This window comes from Barbatula barbatula, assembly GCF_947034865.1.
Source record: "Barbatula barbatula genome assembly, chromosome: 11".
Lineage (NCBI taxonomy): Eukaryota > Metazoa > Chordata > Actinopteri > Cypriniformes > Nemacheilidae > Barbatula > Barbatula barbatula.
This window is the reverse complement of record NC_136774.1, coordinates 22,132,194-22,151,573: the sequence shown is the minus strand read 5'-3', so window position 1 is coordinate 22,151,573 and position 19,380 is coordinate 22,132,194. Positions and strand designations below refer to the sequence as shown.

The 19,380-nt window shown below is 38.9% G+C and overlaps 1 protein-coding gene across 2 annotated transcripts; it reads left to right on the top strand.

Moving 5' to 3' along the window:
• Window positions 1-1,389: 1,389 nt before the first annotated feature.
• On the top strand, window positions 1,390-17,977 carry slc6a6a (solute carrier family 6 member 6a; the record flags this gene model as incomplete). Of its 2 annotated transcripts, XM_079466851.1 has the most annotated exons (14): window positions 1,390-1,518; window positions 4,267-4,496; window positions 4,583-4,717; window positions 8,736-8,970; window positions 9,043-9,175; window positions 9,780-9,914; window positions 10,009-10,112; window positions 10,199-10,323; window positions 10,460-10,572; window positions 12,938-13,075; window positions 13,168-13,270; window positions 14,616-14,716; window positions 14,800-14,970; window positions 15,045-17,977. In XM_079466851.1, the coding sequence occupies 13 exons, from the start codon at window positions 4,268-4,270 to the stop codon at window positions 15,198-15,200; spliced, it is 1,878 nt and encodes a 625-aa protein (XP_079322977.1). In that variant the 3' UTR covers window positions 15,201-17,977. The 2 variants fall into 2 exon arrangements, with proteins under 2 accessions (XP_079322977.1, XP_079322976.1); XM_079466850.1 differs by lacking the exon at window positions 1,390-1,518 and having other exon boundaries at window positions 4,244-4,496; window positions 15,045-17,821.
• Window positions 17,978-19,380: the final 1,403 nt, after the last annotated feature.

The window sequence follows — 19,380 nt, the reverse complement described above, 5'->3', positions numbered from 1 at the left end:
CAAAGATCTGATGAATTGTTGTCGCTCTAAATGATATATTTTGAAAGCATCGAACTAACATTTGCCTGTTGTCAGACTAAACCATGCAGACGGCATCACCACATGTACTGTATGTGTACAATACATTTTTGTGGAAGCATGTGTCAAATAATAAAACAGAACCCACGAGAGGCTGAAAGGAAGGCAGCTCTCACCCTTTGACTGATGTCCTGGAGGGAAGGACGGTGTGGAGGGACCAGCCATCTGTCTACAAACTACACGTGCTACTGTAGAATATCAAGGAACAAAATCTTCATTAGCAGCTAAGCTGTGTCTGTAAAACAGCAAGGAATGAAACTAAAACCAAAGTAGGCATGTTCGGATAAAAGTAGATACAAAAATAGACCTTTGTGGATTCGTGGTCATATGACCTTGGAGCTCATTGGTGTTATTAAAATAGATAAGAAAACCAGATTTGTAAATGTACTGCTTAAAATGTAAGCTCTTCTAAAGAAATTAAAATGAAATAACACCATCAAGATCTTTGATGGCTAGACACATTTGGTTGGGGGGGTTCTTAGCCCAACACCAGACTTTGGGAAAATGCTATCCCGACCCCCTCTTTTCTGTTTCTCCAGTTGATCCCAAAGTTTTGAGTCCGGGCAGATTATCCCCTAATAAGGCCACTGACCCCCTTCATGTGACCTCAGTGGAGAATTTTTTTAAGCACTGAACACCGCTGGACCGAAGCTTCATTATTTGATTCTGCGTCGGTCACTGACGTTTTACATTTACATTCATATTCCTTTGATGCGCAAATCAAAATAATAAGTTCAAGCCAAGGAGATGCCCGAATGTTTCTCTGTATTGCAGGTCTGATATTAAATTTTCATTAAATAACTCATCATTTATGTGGAGTCATCAATAAGACATATATGAGAGTTTGGTTCCAAAATGAGATACATGTGACTAAAATCAATCCAATTCATATCAATCAAACTGCAGTTGGATTGTTCTGATTTAAGCCATAATAACTCAAAAAATACAATAAAACACAATACATTTCTTTTAGAAAAATGTTAAAAACGGAGTTAAGTCAACAGAACAACAGAAGCAGCTCGCGGATGGCGATGTCACGTCACCGCAACGAGGATGGACCAATCGCCAACCTTTGCGCGTATAAATAACGCTATTTAAAACGTATTTTCAACAGATTTACATCACGTACAAATCTCAGCCTATAAAACAGTTAAACAATCATGTATTTACAGCACCATACGTCCCGTGTTTTAAACGGGACACGTGGTTTTCGGGATGCGATCTCCTCTTGCATCGCGACGCGAGCGTGCGTGTCTCTTTAAGAAACGCGCTCCTGTTGCACGAGCCTGGTGTTTTTCCACTGTCTCCCTTATTACATGCGCTCCCCATATAAGACACAAGTCTGGGGAAGAGGGCGTTAAGAATATTTTCATTGCCTTGTAATCTCACCAGAAGACAAAAGAACACCAGAGGGACTTGAAGAATAAATTGCACTGACAGGTGAGTGATACCTTCGAGCCATCGGCTGCTGGAGTCTGCATCCTTAAGCGCGCAAACTCGTTTTTTGTGCGTCTGTGGAGTATATTGTGTCTCCTATAAAGACTTTTAAATACGTGAAAATATTTTGCCATTCAGTGTTTTGGCGAATTGTAATGTTTTATTTCCAATTATAAGGGGTTTGGGCATTGCATTCAATTCCCGCTGTTTGTCTTCATATGTTGCGCACATTCATGTTTTGTGCGCGCTTTTAAATGCTCTTTTCTATTCTTTAAAGTGCTCTCGCCGCATTTTGCACGCTCGGTGTCATTAAATATTAAATGCAATGGGTTTGTTTTAGTTGCTTTGTTAATGAAAGCACACCGGTCTCGTGCATCTCAATAAAACGCTTGTTGACAGTCACACGAGGACCACCAGCGAGCGCATCATAGCCGGACGAACAGCATATAGGTGAATGTGAATTCATCATGCATGTTCACACTGACACCATTTGGAGATAGTTTAGTCTCGGACCTGTCATGCGCTTCCCACCAAAAGACCCAAATGTAGGTTAATGGGACACATGTTTTAACTTCTCATTGTGCGCAGTGATCTAATGCACAGGCCTGATGGATGTGCATTAGAGATAAAACAGGTTGAGAAATTAAATGGGTGATTTGAGGCGTGTCCGAGCGCGGAGCCTTTTATTGTGCCATGGTTGTGTTTAGGCGCACTTGCAATGTCAGAAAAACCCGAGGATGTCGTTATTTTATCCCGGACCTTGGGTTCAGTGGGTTCACAATATGACACGCGCATAAAAATGTCATTTTATAAGGAACGCGCAACGAGAATCAAGACACCCGGTGTGCGCGCCTGCAAGGGGTTATAATCAGGTTCGGATATCACGCAGATTTGGTTTTTAATGCGTGCCCTTCGATGACCTTGCAGAAACAAACATTCAAAATCTCTGATACAAGAAAAGTTGTTCTTAATCTTAATCATAGTTTGGCAACAAGGCACACAATAAAATAGTTTAGTTGCTTTTCTATTTAAGATACAGTTGCCTGAACTGATTTTGTATTGTAGAGACAACAAAGAAAAGACATGAGCTGTAATCTTCCTAATCTCACGTTGCTGCTTTCTTTATCGAATCTAATTTCATATTTTGTTGGCATAGAAAGACAATAAAGCATCACTGCTTCTAAATATTCCCTTTCATCGTGTGCATTTGTGGACTTAAATACACTCCAAATTGGGCTTCCAACGGTACAGTTGGTAGTGTAACGTATCACCTCGATTGCCTTCGAAACATCTCACAGCTGAACATCCAGACAAGGTTAACCGCAGCTGTCTCCTGTTGTGACCTTCTGATACTGTGTCACGGCTCATTTGCTTTACACATTGGTTAAATAAACAAGCGTTTCCATCTCTTTTAATGATAGTGAGCTATCAGTATTTATCTATATGAAGGCTATGGAGAGGTCTTGGCTCATTTAAATGGCTCTGAATGATGGGGGATGAGTGCAACTAAGCTGTGACCCTGCAGAAAGGTCACCTCAACATTTCGGGAGAAGGACGTGTGAATCACGTTTTCAGGCAATCTTTCAGCTTTCCTGAAGCTCAGTGCAAGAGCATGGCACTAGCAATGCCAAGACAGTGCGTTCGATCCCAGATGATTGCATATACTTAGAATCAAAAAATGTATAGGACAATGCAATGTAAGTCGCTTTGGATAAAAGCGTCTGCCAAATGCATAAATGTAGATGTATTGTTATCAGCTTCACAAATAATGTTATCATGCACATTACTCTTTAGACAAGATAAGATGGACAGTTTATTGTTGTTTAATGGCTCGTTGGAATCTAATGTCGTAAAAACAAGAGGCTACGCGACGTCAGGCGGATGTGATTTATCTGTTTATCTTGCAAATATTACTCGGATGTGTCCAAACATTATCAGAGGGCTGAAATGAGATAATAGAAATAAAAACAGACATTAATAAGTCATGCGCTGAGCTGTGACTGTAGAAGAAACACTAGGGTAGATTATCAGTTTCAGTGTTGAAGATGTGAGTGTTGGTTTCAAACACGATATAAGACGGCAGGTGAAGAACAAGCTTCTCGGTTTTCCACATGGTCTGAATCTTGTTTCAAGAGCTTGATTCTATCACATGATTGATTGAAGGTGTTGAAAGAAGCTGATAATTTACACGTCTTCTTGATTGTATTTTGTAAAATCCTATAATAAAAAATATCCTATAATAAAAAAGGCATATTAAGAAAGAAAATCACACATGAGATCTGTTTTATATCTGAATTATTTCTCATGGATCATCATCAAATAAGTAAATGGAAAGAAAGTGAACACTTTTGCAGTTTCACAAATGCTTCCAGTTCCTATCAAAATAAATCCCTTTGAAAAACTTACAACACATTATAAATTAGTTTTGTACACCTGTTTTCTCACAAAACCAGTGCAAGTGAATGGGGGTCCAGTGAGCAACATTCTTTAAAATATCTTCTTTTTTGTTCTGCGGAAGAAAAAAAAGTCATACAGGTTTTTAAATGACAAAAGTTTTGTCTTTAAGTCATAGTCCTTATGTGACCATCATTGCTTCAGGCGCTATAGCCATCTGGTGATATTTGCAGATATTATTTGTGCTCTGTGTTTTATATCAAATCTCAAAGGAAAAACTTTCATGCATGCATGTTATTCTGCTCTTTTGACTGTTCGTTTCCACGTCAGTGACATGTCTTTCTGTTCGATTCTCAGGATGGCACAGAAGGAGAAGTTGCAGTGTCTTAAAGATTTCCATAAAGACACGTTGAAGCCGTCTCCCGGTAAGAGTCCCGGCACGCGTCCGGAAGACGAGGCGGAGGGCAAACCACCACAGCGGGAGAAATGGGCCAGCAAACTGGATTTTGTGCTCTCTGTGGCCGGAGGTTTCGTAGGTTTAGGCAACGTTTGGCGTTTCCCGTATCTCTGCTACAAAAACGGCGGAGGTCAGTGTGTGTTTGCGTTGAAGTATGATGTGCGTTGACATTCCTATAACGTGCTCACAATGTTTTTGTGCTTGTTCGCTCTCCAGGTGCATTTCTCATCCCCTACTTCATATTTCTGTTCGGTGGAGGTCTGCCCGTCTTTTTTCTGGAGGTGGCGCTTGGCCAGTTCACTTCTGAAGGGGGAATCACCTGCTGGGGGAAACTGTGTCCCATTTTCACTGGTGAGACAAATAGATGAATCAAAAGACAAGGCGAGAGAGTCAGGCAGGCTGGCTTGGATTTAATGTCTCGTCTGTCTGAAGTTCCTTTTAATCTGCATAAATCTTTGTCTGTTTCACCGTGATCATATTTTATACCCCTCCTGCGGGGGCGCATGGCAGCATCGACCGATCAGCACAGCCGTTACTGTGATGTGTTTAATATATATTTAAAATCAACCCAAAAAAATCTAATATCTCTAGAGCCATAATGCATCTTCCTCCTCCAAAAGCAACGTGCATTGTGACACAGCTTTTTTTTGCAACATCACAAATGCGTCGATTGAACCCGATTGGCTGACGAGGCATCTCCTCACACACATCTTCACTGTGACCTGTTTTCAGCATCCGCTGCGGTTGCTAGGCAACCCTACAAGATGCTGTGTTCTTTTGAAACGCATCTTTGTGTCCCGTTGCGAACCGGGCCGCCCGTTCTTTTCCGCCTGAGGTGGGAAGGATACGGGTCATCGGTACACACGTGTACGAACGCACGCTACATGCACGTTTAACTCTCCATCATTTGTTTGCGCTGCACTTCTGCCGAGCACAATCACGCTCTGACTAACACCCAGCTCTCGTCTGCGCTCCACATTTGGACATGTATCCTCATCGCCATGGCAACAGCCATTAGAGGTGACTGAGATGGTTTAGATGGGATCTCCTGCTCGGAGAGAGTCGGCTCAGGAGCTCAAATGGAGGCAGACGGAGGTGTCTCATTGATTACATTCTTAATATTCATTCTGCCGGGTTATATTTAGCATGCATGGCACAGATGAATGTTATCTTTTGGAGTGGTGAGCTTCTGCAGCGTCCCCTTTAATCCAATGGTTTTGTTAGGAGACTTTATAACAGCTGACTATTCTCGCAAACAAATAAGCAGAGGATGAATTAGGGTATAACTTCCAACCCTGATTGTAGGGACGGCATGACACCACATTTTATGTCCGATAGCTGATCTTGATAGTATCTAAATCATGAACTAAATATTTTCAATCCCTTAAATATCGATCCGATACTGGCCAAAATGTCAGGATCGGATATCGCTAATAAAAAAATTATCTGATACGATTCATTGCCATGAATTGAGATTCAGACGGCAAGATATCCTACTTTATTGGAGCTTTTCTGTCCTGTTGCTTTAAACTTGACAGTCTCACTTTAATGATGTGGAAAAGAGTGGTCACCATATTCCTAAATAATTCACCTGTTATGTTCCATGAGAGAAAGCAAATAATGACACACACTCGCAGGGTCATCTCCCCATAGCCATCCACCTCTCTTTCTCTCTCTTTCTCTCTCTTTCTCTCTCTCTCTCTCTCTCTCTCTCGCTCTCTCTCTCTCACACACGTTTTGATTTCTGCGGTCAGCTGTCACAGTGAGCTCCTGGCTCCGCATGGTGAGCTTGTGGCACATTGTATTAATTATAGCATGAAACTGGCATCCTGCCTCTCGTCTGGCATCCACCTTAAAAAAACACACAAAAAAGATGACAGATGAAGAGGTGTTGAAGTCAACAGGTGAAGCTTTATTTGTGTTTGACTCATTAGAACACAGCAGGGCTCTCAGAGAAAACAACACAAGTCACCTGATATGAATTCCCATCAGATTGAGTTGAGATGTAATAATACGTATAAAAGATACCGCATGATAAAATACGTTAGATTGACAGTCGTGCTGCTTGACACGGAAAAAGGTGGAAATTAATAGAATAACGTTCGTGAAAATGTCACAAATTCCCTGTCTGCGGTATCTACGACAACAGAAACGGCAAGAAACCCTTTTAACTTTTTACATGTACTCGTTTTTATTAATATTGTTTTGATTAACAGAACATTACATGACAATATGTATAAATATGAATATGAAATACACACAATGTAAACCGTAGCTTAAATGCACAGTTGCTGTAGGAAACGTTTATCCTTTTTATATACGTTTAGACAGAGACCAGGAGACGTTGGGATATCTTTCATATAGAAGAAACTCTTTATTGAGGACTCGCTGTGCGTCGCTGCAGTCACCCAAGTCTGACTATAGCTCAGCACAGTTTATACCTTTCAAGTGGGAGGGATGCATAAAGATGGAGACAATCTAAACAAAGCATGCAAATGCAGTACAGGAATCAGCCCGTTCCCCAGCCATGATCTCATCAGCATAACAGTGTCATTCAAATGCATAGGTACCAATACAATCACCTTGAGAGTATTGCCCATACCTTCACATTATCATAGAGACAAACGCACAGCTGTGCCTTGAGCTTAGCATTCACCTTTTATTTAGGACCCTCCCCAATGGTCAGGAAGTGCATTAAGACCATAGGATAATGTATCAGACACCTGGCCTGCCTGATATAAACTTGCTTAGTTTATATACTATTACATTGGTACCTAGATATAACATTTTATACATTTCTAATCCAAACTTGCTTTGGATAAAAACATTAGCCAAATATCTAAAAATATACTACAATATAAACGTAGATACATTAGCATCTGATTTAATCAAAGCTATCGCACTTTAAAGAAAAAACGCTGTATTCGGTTCCATGACTACTTTGTTGTTCTGCTTTGACAGACACTTTTATCCAAAGCAACCAAAGGAGTAGATTTAAGGTCATTCTTACCAGTTATTTTGATGCTCCTTGGGAATTGTTTTGATGGAGGTCTCAGTTTTAAGTATCAACTTCTCCTCCTTAAAGTCCTTCGTTGTTCAAAAACATGAAGAGGAGGGAGGTTTAGATTGTAGAGGTCAAGTAATCTGGATTTGGGTAAATGTGGTGAGAAATGTTCATATTGAGATCCACAAGACTTGACAAATCTGAGCAGGTTAAATGTTTTGCTTAAGGTTAAAGAACCGTATTGTTATTAGGTTAAAGGTTGACGAAGCATCGTGCATGAAGTGTGTTTGCTCCATAGGGACAGTTTGTGCCAGTACAACACCACAGATTGCTTACTAACAAGTGCTGGCTAGAGAACAAGTTGTTCAGTTGTTAGACACTTTAACATTGATGGTCACAGTTGGAAGTTCACCTTTATCTAGTTCAAGGTTTTCTTGTTTACATGATGAAACAGATACTGTAGTTTAGCATGGTTTCCGCTCTCTTAACATGACTGTACCATTAAAACAAATAGCATCATATGATCAAGTGTACTTAAGTTAAGTTTGAGTAGGTTGTAGGTATACTGTACTTGATTTAGTAATACTATCAATATTCTGCTAATATCAATCAATGTACTTGTACTATACTTGTACTATGTGGATACTACTTTTTATTTGATAAAAGAATATGTCTATACATATTTTATGTGACAGTTGTACACAATACAACTATAATTTTTATTTGTACTGCAACTAAATTAGAAGTGAACTTTTATAAAGACACATTTTTTAGTCAGTAAACTACTAGTTTTATACTTACAGTTTTTTCTACTTTTGACTGAACATCCTACTTAAAGTGAAAAATAATATAAAAATAGTAAACTATAAGTATAATGCTACTGTATATTCCTGTTCAGGTATTCATTGTTTTATATCTGAAATATGTAGTTAAGTATACTTGAAGTAGATTTGAGGCTAATAACAAAGAAGATCAAGATCAACCCCTTGTTTTATTTACACAGTCCACTCCAAAGTTCACTTATTATTATATAAACTCGTAAGTTTATATGACAATATGTAAAACAATGTAAAAAATATTTAATAGGCTACTCATTCAAGCGTAAACGCCTACTAAGCCACTATACTTAGAATATTAAAAATGTTTTAGGTATTCATCAAAAGATTGAATATAAGACAAAATATACTCGGGTATACTCAAACACACTCAAATGTATATTTCTGAAGTATTTAAAAAGAACACTACAAATATACATTCTTATTTTAGTATAAAAGATGTATACTAATAGCGCTCTCGAATAAACTTGTTTTTAGTAAGGTTTACTTTATAATGCCAGTTGTTGACTATCTTGTGTGTCCGTGACAGGAATCGGCTACGCCTCGGTTGTGATTGTGTCTCTTCTGAACATCTACTACATCGTGATCTTGGCGTGGGGTCTGTATTACCTGCTGCAGTGTTTCCACCACGAGCTGCCGTGGGCTCGCTGTCGGCACAGCTGGAACACGGCGAACTGCGTTGAGGACACCGTCCGCAAGAACAAAACGCTCTGGCTCTCCGCCAGCGCCACCAACCTCACCTCGCCGGTCACAGAATTCTGGGAGTGAGTATAAAGCGCGTGGGCGCGTTGACCCGAGACTGTGTGTGCGTCCGTACTCATCACTGTCGTCTGTAGGCGGAACGTCCTGAGCATATCTTCAGGAATCGACGAGGTCGGCGGGCTCAAGTGGGACCTGGCGCTGTGCCTGCTGGCCGTTTGGATCATCTGCTTCTTTTGCATATGGAAAGGAGTCAGATCCACTGGCAAGGTCAGAGAGAGAACGAAAAACATGTTATGTAGCGGTTCTTAAGCAAGTCTTTTCCAGAAGAATACGTGGAGACAAAATAGCCAATGCCTATCTACGAAAGTAAAACAATCGGTGTCCTTATGAACACAAAAACATGGGAATATACTGAAAGAATATCATGCAAAATATGAATACATTTCATTATTATTGAAACCAATTGCTTTATTGTGCAATACAATATACTGTAATACTGTAATATATTAACTATTTATTATTCAAGAATGTTTTAAATACATATTAAATTATTTAAAACATAAAAAATAGCATTTTCTTTTACATATAATGTTACTAAGAAAAAAGTTCAACTTGGTTTTCACTTATTCTAATGCTTGTTTTGTCTTATTTGATATAATCTTTATAAGTCTTAAAAATAATAAGTCTTTTTTAAATGATGTTAAAACAGAGGTCATTTATTTGGTGGTGCACCGGAAAGACGTGGTGTCGTCATGAACAATTTACACAGAAATTCACTTACACATATTTATGTCATAAATAAGGTCCAGTGTTATTTTAGTTTAACTCTTAAAGTGTTGATATGAGTTGTCGAACATTCTTCTGTCTGCAGGTGGTTTATTTCACAGCTACGTTTCCCTTCCTGATGTTGATCGTGCTGTTGGTTCGAGGCGTGACGCTGCCCGGTGCTGCCGAGGGCATCAAGTTCTACCTTTATCCCGACTTGACCCGCCTACAGGACCCTGAGGTACCGAGAGAGAGATTTGTTTTTGTTTTCTGTTCTTTTAAAAGAGATTCAGTTTGAATTTGAAGAAAAGATGACTCTCTGTGGTTCGTCGCAGGTTTGGATTGATGCCGGCACACAGATATTTTTCTCTTATGCCATTTGTCTTGGTGCTATGACATCACTGGGAAGTTACAACAAGTACAAGTATAACTGCTACAGGTTTGTGTAAATTCTCTATATCATATTTATGCTTTCCTGTCTGCGTTATGTTTGTAGTTTATTTTATTTTATGTTGTGTGTGTTAGAGACTGCTTGCTGCTCGGATGCCTGAACAGTGGTACAAGTTTCGTGTCGGGCTTTGCCATCTTCTCTGTGCTGGGGTTCATGGCACAGGAGCAGGGCGTGGCCATCGCAGATGTCGCTGAGTCAGGTAATGCTCAGGGTCAAAGGTCACGGATCATTTTAAAAATGATCAGCAGAATCAGACTTTGCACTCATGGCTGTCTGCGTATGTGGCTCATCGCTGTGTCCTGTTTAGCACGTGCTGTAACTTGTGTGTCTCTCAGGTCCTGGTCTGGCTTTCATCGCGTACCCAAAGGCCGTTACCATGATGCCACTGCCAACGGTCTGGGCGATATTGTTCTTCATAATGCTTCTGCTGCTAGGCCTAGACAGTCAGGTGAGATCGCAGACACGTCCTTGCACTTTCTGGTCGGTAACCCATTACTAGCGTCATCTTGACTCATCAGATGTTGTAAATAGACACAGGTACAAAAAAAGGGATATTTTTAAATGCAATTGAGTCAAAATAAATTCTATTCAATTTTATTACATATATGATGTATAATGATGAGCATCTGCTAAATTAATAAATTATTATAAAAAATATGTAATTATAAAAAAATATACATTACATTAAGTTACAAAGATATTTAGCGCAAATGGGATAAAAACTTTAGTTTACGTTCACCAAAAGTTAAACATTTTCTTTCAGTACATTAAAAGAGCCTCCTATCAACATTTTATGTCATTGGTAAATGTTCTTAGACATTTTAAAGAATTTGAAACTTTGGTATAAAAACATTATGTTTTCATAACGTGACATGAATGTTAGCAAAACATTCCTAAAACAAATGTTTTATATATATATATATATATATATATATTTGTGTATTCATTTATTGTTAGCTAGGTAGTTTATTATACTATATGCTTTAAGGGGAAATGCACTTTGCAGAGTTGTTTGTAACCCATGATTGGGTCAAATCTTGACGTTTTCTTGTCACGGTTTGTGTGTGCAGACAGGTAAGGTTAACAAAAAATACTTTTAATATAAACAAACACAAAACAAAACCCACGAGGAGGCAAAACCATAGGCACAGACAAACTACACTTGACAAAAACCAATACACTGTCTAGACTAGACTAGATAAGACCATGAACAGGGTATAAGGAAAAACAAACAAGACAGAAAACACACGGGCATTAAATAGGGGAGAACATCAAGAGAGGAACAGGTGAAGGGCATGAAACCATAACGTGATAATTCACGAGGAACGAGAGAACGGAGAGCACATGACATGCCAAAACATGTGATGCACATGCGCTTCCACACAAAACATGTGGGACTGTCATGATCCTGCCATAAACTCGAAAAGCTAGACAAAATGATGCAGATTCATGACATTTTCTAGGTTAATTCAACCCAACAGTTGGGTTTGTCCCAAACAAAGTGAGGACTCTATTAAGTGTCCCGGTCATTGAACGAGCAATATAACAGTCCTCTGGGTGGTGTGACATACGAGCGTGTGGTGTTGGAAGGGAAGATTGCAAACATTGAGAGAGATAAGCCAGCAGATCATAACTCTATATCATACCGCTCAATCCTGATGTGAAACATCATCTCTCATGGCGGCCGTGAGCCAAAGCTGATGAATTATATCGATATATTTAGGGCTTCCACCCACAAACACGCCCGCACACTGGCATCACGAGACACTGAAGTTATTCCAGTCTCATATGACTGAAAAGACGACGTGTGCTGAATCACATTTCCTTCGGAGTGTGTGTGTGCATGTGTGAAATAACATACACACACGTGCAAGAGTCAACAAGTTTCTAAAGGGACAGTTCACCCAAAAATTTACATTCATAATTTATTCATTCTCATGTGGTTTCACACCTGTATGAATTTTTATCAACAAAAAAGAAGATATTTTGAAGAATGTTGGAAACCAAACAACATTGAACCCCGTTGAAATCACCAAGACATTTCTCAAAATATCTTCTTTTGTGTTCCACTAAAGAAAGAGTCACACACGGATTTTGAGTGACATGAGAATGAACAAATGATAACAGAATTTTTATTTTTGGACGAACTGTCCCTTTAAGGATGTCTCCAAATATCAAAATGGGTGAAAGAACATGAAGTATTTGAACCAGATCATAATACCTACCTAGGATTGGCTGCGTCCGAAATCGCATATTGCGACAGTACGTACTGAATTAGAAGTACCTACCTATCGGCCGTTAAAACATTACGTTCTATATAGTATGAGCGGGTGAAGAATGAACATACTGCGTCCGCCATGTTTTATGGTCATGTGACCTGTATTCTCTTTGACCTATGACGAATTAGTAAACAAACTACACGTGAGCGTTGATAAAAACATCATTTAGTTATGAGAAATTCATTTATTGGCACTTACATTAAAAACGGATGTTTAATGTGTTTACGCTATATTTATTTGATGTGCTTTGGAAATTTGACCGTTGCTCAGTTCCTGTGGCATCATGGGATAGATAAGTGTCCATCCAAATCTACATTCACGAATCTCGGCGGAAGTGACAGACCATCCGGGTATTTCTCGCCTACTTTATTTTGCATACTGAGGTTTCGGACATACTATTCATGACTCATTTTCGCCTACTATATAGTATGGAAGTGGGCGATTTCGGACCATTGTCAAGGTGTTCGCTGCTTTTAAAGTGTACTTGAATATGTGTACTTCTACGAAATGAAGTGACGTGCATTTTTCCATCAGTTTGTAGAAGTGGAGGGTCAGATCACCTCTCTGGTTGATCTGTACCCATCCCTCCTAAGGAAGGGATACCGGAGAGAAATCTTCATCGCTGTCATCTGCGTCATCAGTTACCTGCTGGGACTCACCATGGTCACTAAAGTAAGAGTCACCGTGAGACGACAGGAAAAAAACGTGTTTGTGTGTCACTGTGCAGCATTCGAACGTTAAACGTCCCGCTGTGTTTCTCTCAGGGTGGCATGTACGTCTTTCAGCTGTTTGACTTTTACGCAGCCAGCGGTGTTTGTCTTCTCTGGGTTGCATTCTTTGAATGTGTTGCAGTAGCCTGGGTTTACGGTAAGCATTGCTTTTTAAAATTCTGATAATGTGCAGTCAGCTAAATCAACCTTTGACAGGAACATCTTATGCAATATAAATCAAAAAACACACACGGAGACACACTGTATGCTTTACAGAATAAGATACTTTGGATTGTTTGCTGTATAAATACAGAGCTCATGTACAGCTTTATCTCTCTCAGCCGTGTTTGTCTGGAATGAATCTGACATAATCTTATTTCGTTTTATATAATCACATCAGACGTGTGGGATTATTTCAGATCGCTCTCGCAGTCATGAGTGGTCCCACATAAAACTCTCTCACATGTTCTGCACTGACTGCTGTGAAAAGCTGCAGAATTCTGTGGAAAGGTTTGTGTGCAACGGTTTAAGATCTGTAAGATGCAAACCGTTCTGTTGCTAACAATTAAAACACACAGTAAGCCCTACAAGTGTCTGAACACTTCTTGTTTTTTTATTATATTATAACGTATAGTATCCAGGTTTTACTGTAGTGAAAATGTAGGATCCATGTTTAGCAAAAGGTTAGTATCCATGTTTTACCGTAGTAAAAGTGTAATATTCGTATTTCACTATAGTAAAAGTGTAGAATCCATTTTTTTCTGGAGTAAAAGTGTAGTTCTAAGTTTTACCATAGTAAAATGTAATATCCATGCTTTACCATACTAAACGTGTCATAATTATGTTTTACCGTAGTCAAAGTGTAGTATCCATGTTTTACGGTAGTAAAATTGTAATATTCATGTCTTACCATAGTAAAATAGTCATATTCATGTTTTACCGTAGTAAACATGTAGTATCCATGTTTTACTGTAGTTAAAGTGTCATATTCATGTTTTACCGTAGTAAAAGTGTAGTTTCCATGTTTTACCGTAGTGAAGGTTACCTATCCATGTTTTACCGTAGTAAAAGTAAAGTAGCCATGTTTTTGGCAGGTTTTGATTACCATTCGTATAACCCTGGTTTCTCTGCAAATACCATGGTAAAATTATAGTATGGTTACTATAGCAAAACGCTAGTTAATTTGTGGTTCCCATGGTACAACCATCCACGTTTCTTCTTTTTAGTAAAACCATAGATAATGTTCATGAGGAATTATCATGGCATTAGATGAAATATCAAATGAAGTGTCATATTAACCTATATGTTTACATACATGCCACATTCGACCACTCCAGACATGTCAGCTGACATATCCATAGATATCAGATGTGACGAACTACACCTGTGTATAACTTCATACGTTCAAGAAAATGACTAGATCATTGGTTTGATTGATATTTTATGGTTTTATACTATATTGGGGTCACTCTATATACATTATGATATACGATTGTTCGCAGGGGCTGATAATTTCTACGATGCTATAGAGGATATGATTGGTTACAGACCCAATGGTTGGATGAAGTGGAGCTGGATGGTCATAACGCCGGTGCTTTGTGTGGTAAGCATCTCTAGATGTGTGTATTATATTATCTATTATCAGCCCGTGCATCAGGTTCGTGATCGCTCGTCTTTCTTTGTTAGGGTTGTTTTGTCTTTTCATTGGTGAAGTACAAGCCGCTCACCTACAACAAGCTGTACAAGTATCCCGATTGGTCGATCGGTTTGGGTTGGGCTCTCGCGCTGTCTTCTATGATTTGCATCCCGATGATGGTCGTCATTAAAATCATCCAATCGGACGGCTCCCTGATAGAGGTGAGATGAAACAATCGTATTACCTTCAAAACAACTTTTCTACCATATAACTTTAATGATCTTCTTTCGTTTAGCGGATCAAAGCCGTGGCGGCGCCAGTGAAAGGGGGCGCAAGTTCTCGTCCCAAGGAGTACGGCCTGAAGAACAGCGAACTGCTTCATCCTCTGGACCCCAACGGCATCCACGCCTTCACCAAAAACACCCACACCGTTGTAGAAACCACAATGTGACGCTCTCTAAGAGAGATTTACCAAATTATCCCTTCCTTCTCCTCTCCTGTTGGAGATCCCGGTTCTCTTTTCTCGCTCTCTGTACTAGTACAATCTGAGTTGGGCTTTATTTTACCAAATTATCTTAAATCGAAATATCTTTTTTGCCATGCAGGATTTGTATTATTACTGTAATCACTGGTATGGGCATTAATGCTGATGTCGGAATGAATCGGTGCGTGTAGTTTTTGTTAAACCTGTAGTGCGCTGTTCCCCTGTGTTCTAACCAGGCAAGCTGACACGGCATTCGACCACATTAAAAAGAAGTTTGGCTAGTTGCTTTTATTTTTGTCTAGCTAGCCCCAAGTTTAATCTCATTGGTCCAGAATGTCGCTCACGTTCAGACTCCGTCACGTCGCTCAGCCAAAAGTGTTCCCTGCAGTCCCGCTTGTTTATTCAAGTGCGAGAGTCGATTGTAAACAGTTCAAGCTTCATTTTTAGGAAAATATAACAATAAGACAGCAGCAATCTAAACATTTAGCTACATAATAACGTCTGTCCGTGGTTGTGGCAGTAAGTCTTGTACGATGGGGTTCGTATAGTTCTTTGTCTTGAAGAAAAACGAATGTACCTCCGCTTCAGGCGGACGCTCTGCACAACTTGCAAATGCATACACGCACGCACACACACACACACACACACACATACTGTTTAAAACACACAAACGTAACACACGGTCCTGAAGTCTCTTCTCGAATGTTGTGATCACTGCCACAAGTTATTGTAATACTGCAGGCAGCTGTGTTCACGTTGACTATACGTCTCACTCTTGTAAGCTTCATTTACTGAAAGATGATATCAAAGAGCTGTTGTTTATTATCATCACACATGGCTGTTTGGCTTCATCATATCAATACCTGGTTGTGTATGTCGGAGCACACATGTCTGAGACCACTCGTGAAAACTGCCTTCTTTCTAATTGTTTTCATTACAAATTATATGATCAACATAGCAAGCGTTAACTTAAAATTGACTTGAAGCAACCCTTACAAATATAAGTTCATTTTATTACCTATAGGTTACAGAAGTTCAGGTATATTTTAACCTTAGCTTAAAATATACTAGCATTAATGTACTCGTGGTGTACCATTTCAATACTACGTGACAAAACTACCCCGCCTCGTTTTTACAAGTATACTTTTAGGTATACTCGAGTGTAAAAGTAGTAAACTTTGAATACAGGACTAGTTTACATCTAAGCTTTATATTTTTGTACTGATATTACAGAATTCTACAAGTGAACTTATACAGTGACAGTTCAATACTTGTAACACATATTTTGGTTTACGAAAGTACACTTTGAAGTTCGCTCCAAGTAAAATACTAGTTAATTATACTTCTAAGTTCATCATACTTAAAGTGCACAATAATATAAATCGTGCACTGCAAGTAACTATTATTTTGATATCTTTGTTGCTTTAACTATACTTGAAGTCGGCTTGATATAAATTCCTCTGATCACTTTGTCGCTACACAGATTTGACTAAAATCTGTTTACGTTACATAATCTCGAACAAGTATGTTTGTGGAACAGTGTATACAATTGTGTGAAAAAGTATTGAGTCGGCATCACAGAGGAATCACAACTACAACCCAAGTATACTTAAAGTATACAAACATAGGCCAAATATACTTCCTGTAAGTATTAAACAACCGACTGAAAGTATACTTTCATATTTTTAAACCAGTGCACTAAAAGTAAACTTCCGATGACCCAGAAATACAGCAGAAATAGTTTAGTACTTTGTACGTCGTTTTCTTTCATTTGCATTTTGACTTCACGTTGTCTCAGACTTTAGGATCCTTCTGTACAACACGTGATCCAGTACCTCAAACCACTCAAGACTGTAACAATCATCAACTTTCAGGATTAATAATCCCGGGCTTCAATGCACAGAGACACTGCCAATTGCCACTCGGGTCCAAAACTCAAATCGTGTGACTGTCTCTTTAAGCCTTAAACCCTAACATATTTCAGCTAGAACTGCCCCTCATAATACTCCCATGTCCTTTACCCCAGACCCCCCTGCCATCCAAAAATACAACCGTGCCCCTTCATGACCCCCACCGTCTGATCATATGACCTCTGACCCCTTCGAGATTTAGCTAAACCCGTCTGTCCTGTCCCAACCTACACAAACACACACACTTCTCTCTAAGCTAATGTTCACTAAGCAAGTGTTCGTTCCTGTGTAGTATTTCATTTATATAATACTTATAAAAAGCCTTTTTTGTATTTAACCATTTTATACTGTACCTGACGTGATTTGCTGTATTTTTGTCTGAATGTATTCCGAAATTTATATTTGAACTAGTGTGAGCCTAAATACACCTTGCAGTGTGCAATATTTGTAAACAAGTGGCTTTTCCATTTTTTAGCATCATTTCAGATGTAAAATGTGGCAAGATTGAAACAGGATGTTCAAGATACTGTTTTTCTTTTACATAAATAAATGGCTTATTCCTATTTTGCTGTAATAAGAAAACTTAAACGATCTTGTTAAACCAAAGTAGTTTTGTGACAGACATCATACAAGATGCATATTGCATCTTTCAGATATGAAATAAAAATCGAAAACGTTTGTTTGTGTTTGATTTACGTACGTGATAAATTTATACTGTAGGTCGCAATGTTTAAAGTCAATTTGGATTAAAACTGCGCAAATCTACTCGCTTTCTTCCGAAATCTTGATGTCCAAATTAGCTGTTTTTCAGGAAAATAAAAAAAGTTGACAAGCACTACTTTTTATTTGTTACGTATTTGCAGATCCCAGTGACAAACAAAAAGAGTGACTAATAATTATGATTTAAGGCAAAAACTAAAAATCACGAAATATGGAGAGACGAGATTTCATGCAAGGACAGCATTGAAATAATAAAAGCGAATATCAATAGCTAGATATAGACTGTTCATTGGACGGACACCCCTGGCCTGGAGTTAACTAGCGCTAGTGCTAATAACATAGCTAATATTTATATTCATATTTAATAGTATAATCATTTTTTAAATAAAGTGAATTCAACTGGAGCTCTTTCCACCCAAAATAAAACATTTTGTATTAAGAAAATGTATTTGACTTCCTTTGCTAGAAAAATTCGACAAGGGACGAATTCTATGCAGATTTGTACCGGAAGTTAAGTTCGGGTCACAAAGGCGTGCATGCGCAGTTATGTTTGTTTACGTAGTTGCTTTGAAACCATATAGAGATTCAATAGATTGAACGTAAAGTGCTACCCATGGAATATGTGAAGATGCCCTGGAGGGTGAACTTGACCGTCTTAATCAAATAAACCTCCTCAAAAATGGTTGCAGGCATTTCCGTGGCGCTGTTCTGTTCCTAAATCTGTTAAATATACTGTTACACGTTGAGTTTTAACAACACCTCGTTCCAGAGATTACTGTACACGTTTAGATGACTCAAAAATAAAACATTCTGTCAGTTATTTACACTCACGCGATTCTAAACCTGTGGAACGCAAAAGAAGATATTTTGAAAAATGTCTCGGTGGTTTTGTGTTCATACAATGGAAGTCAATGGGGTTCAGTGTTGTTTGGTTACCGACTTCGTTTTCTGCGTCATACAAGTTTGGAATGACACGAAGGCGAGTAAATAATGAAAGAAGTTTCCTTACTGTCACTTTTGCTGATAAACTATAGGTTTGGCTCAAAGGTACGTTGTAGCTCAATTCTTTCAACAAAACTCCCCGTTTCGATCCCCAGCTGTCCACACGTATATAAAATCAGATTAAATGCACTGTAAGTCCCTTTGGAAGCATTTGTCAAATGCATAATTGTACGGTTCTGTATATGACTGAAACAAATACATTTCAACCAATTGTCTTTCTTTGGAAAGGTTACATCTATTCTTCAGAGGTCTGTATTCGGATTCAGAATGTAAAACGGTGTCTCTTTGACCCTGCGACAGTACGACCCCTTTAATATCAATTTCTCAGCACTTAAAAAAGCATCACAGTTCCTCGAATCAGATTCCACCGTGGGACTAAAATAAACACGGCACGTCGAGCAGCTTTAGATTCACACGTTTTTGACAGCGCAGTGAGGTGTGGGACAGCATTGTGCCAGCGCCTGTCAACAGAATCAAACCCCTGAACTCTGTTCTGTCAGACACGTGTCGTGGAA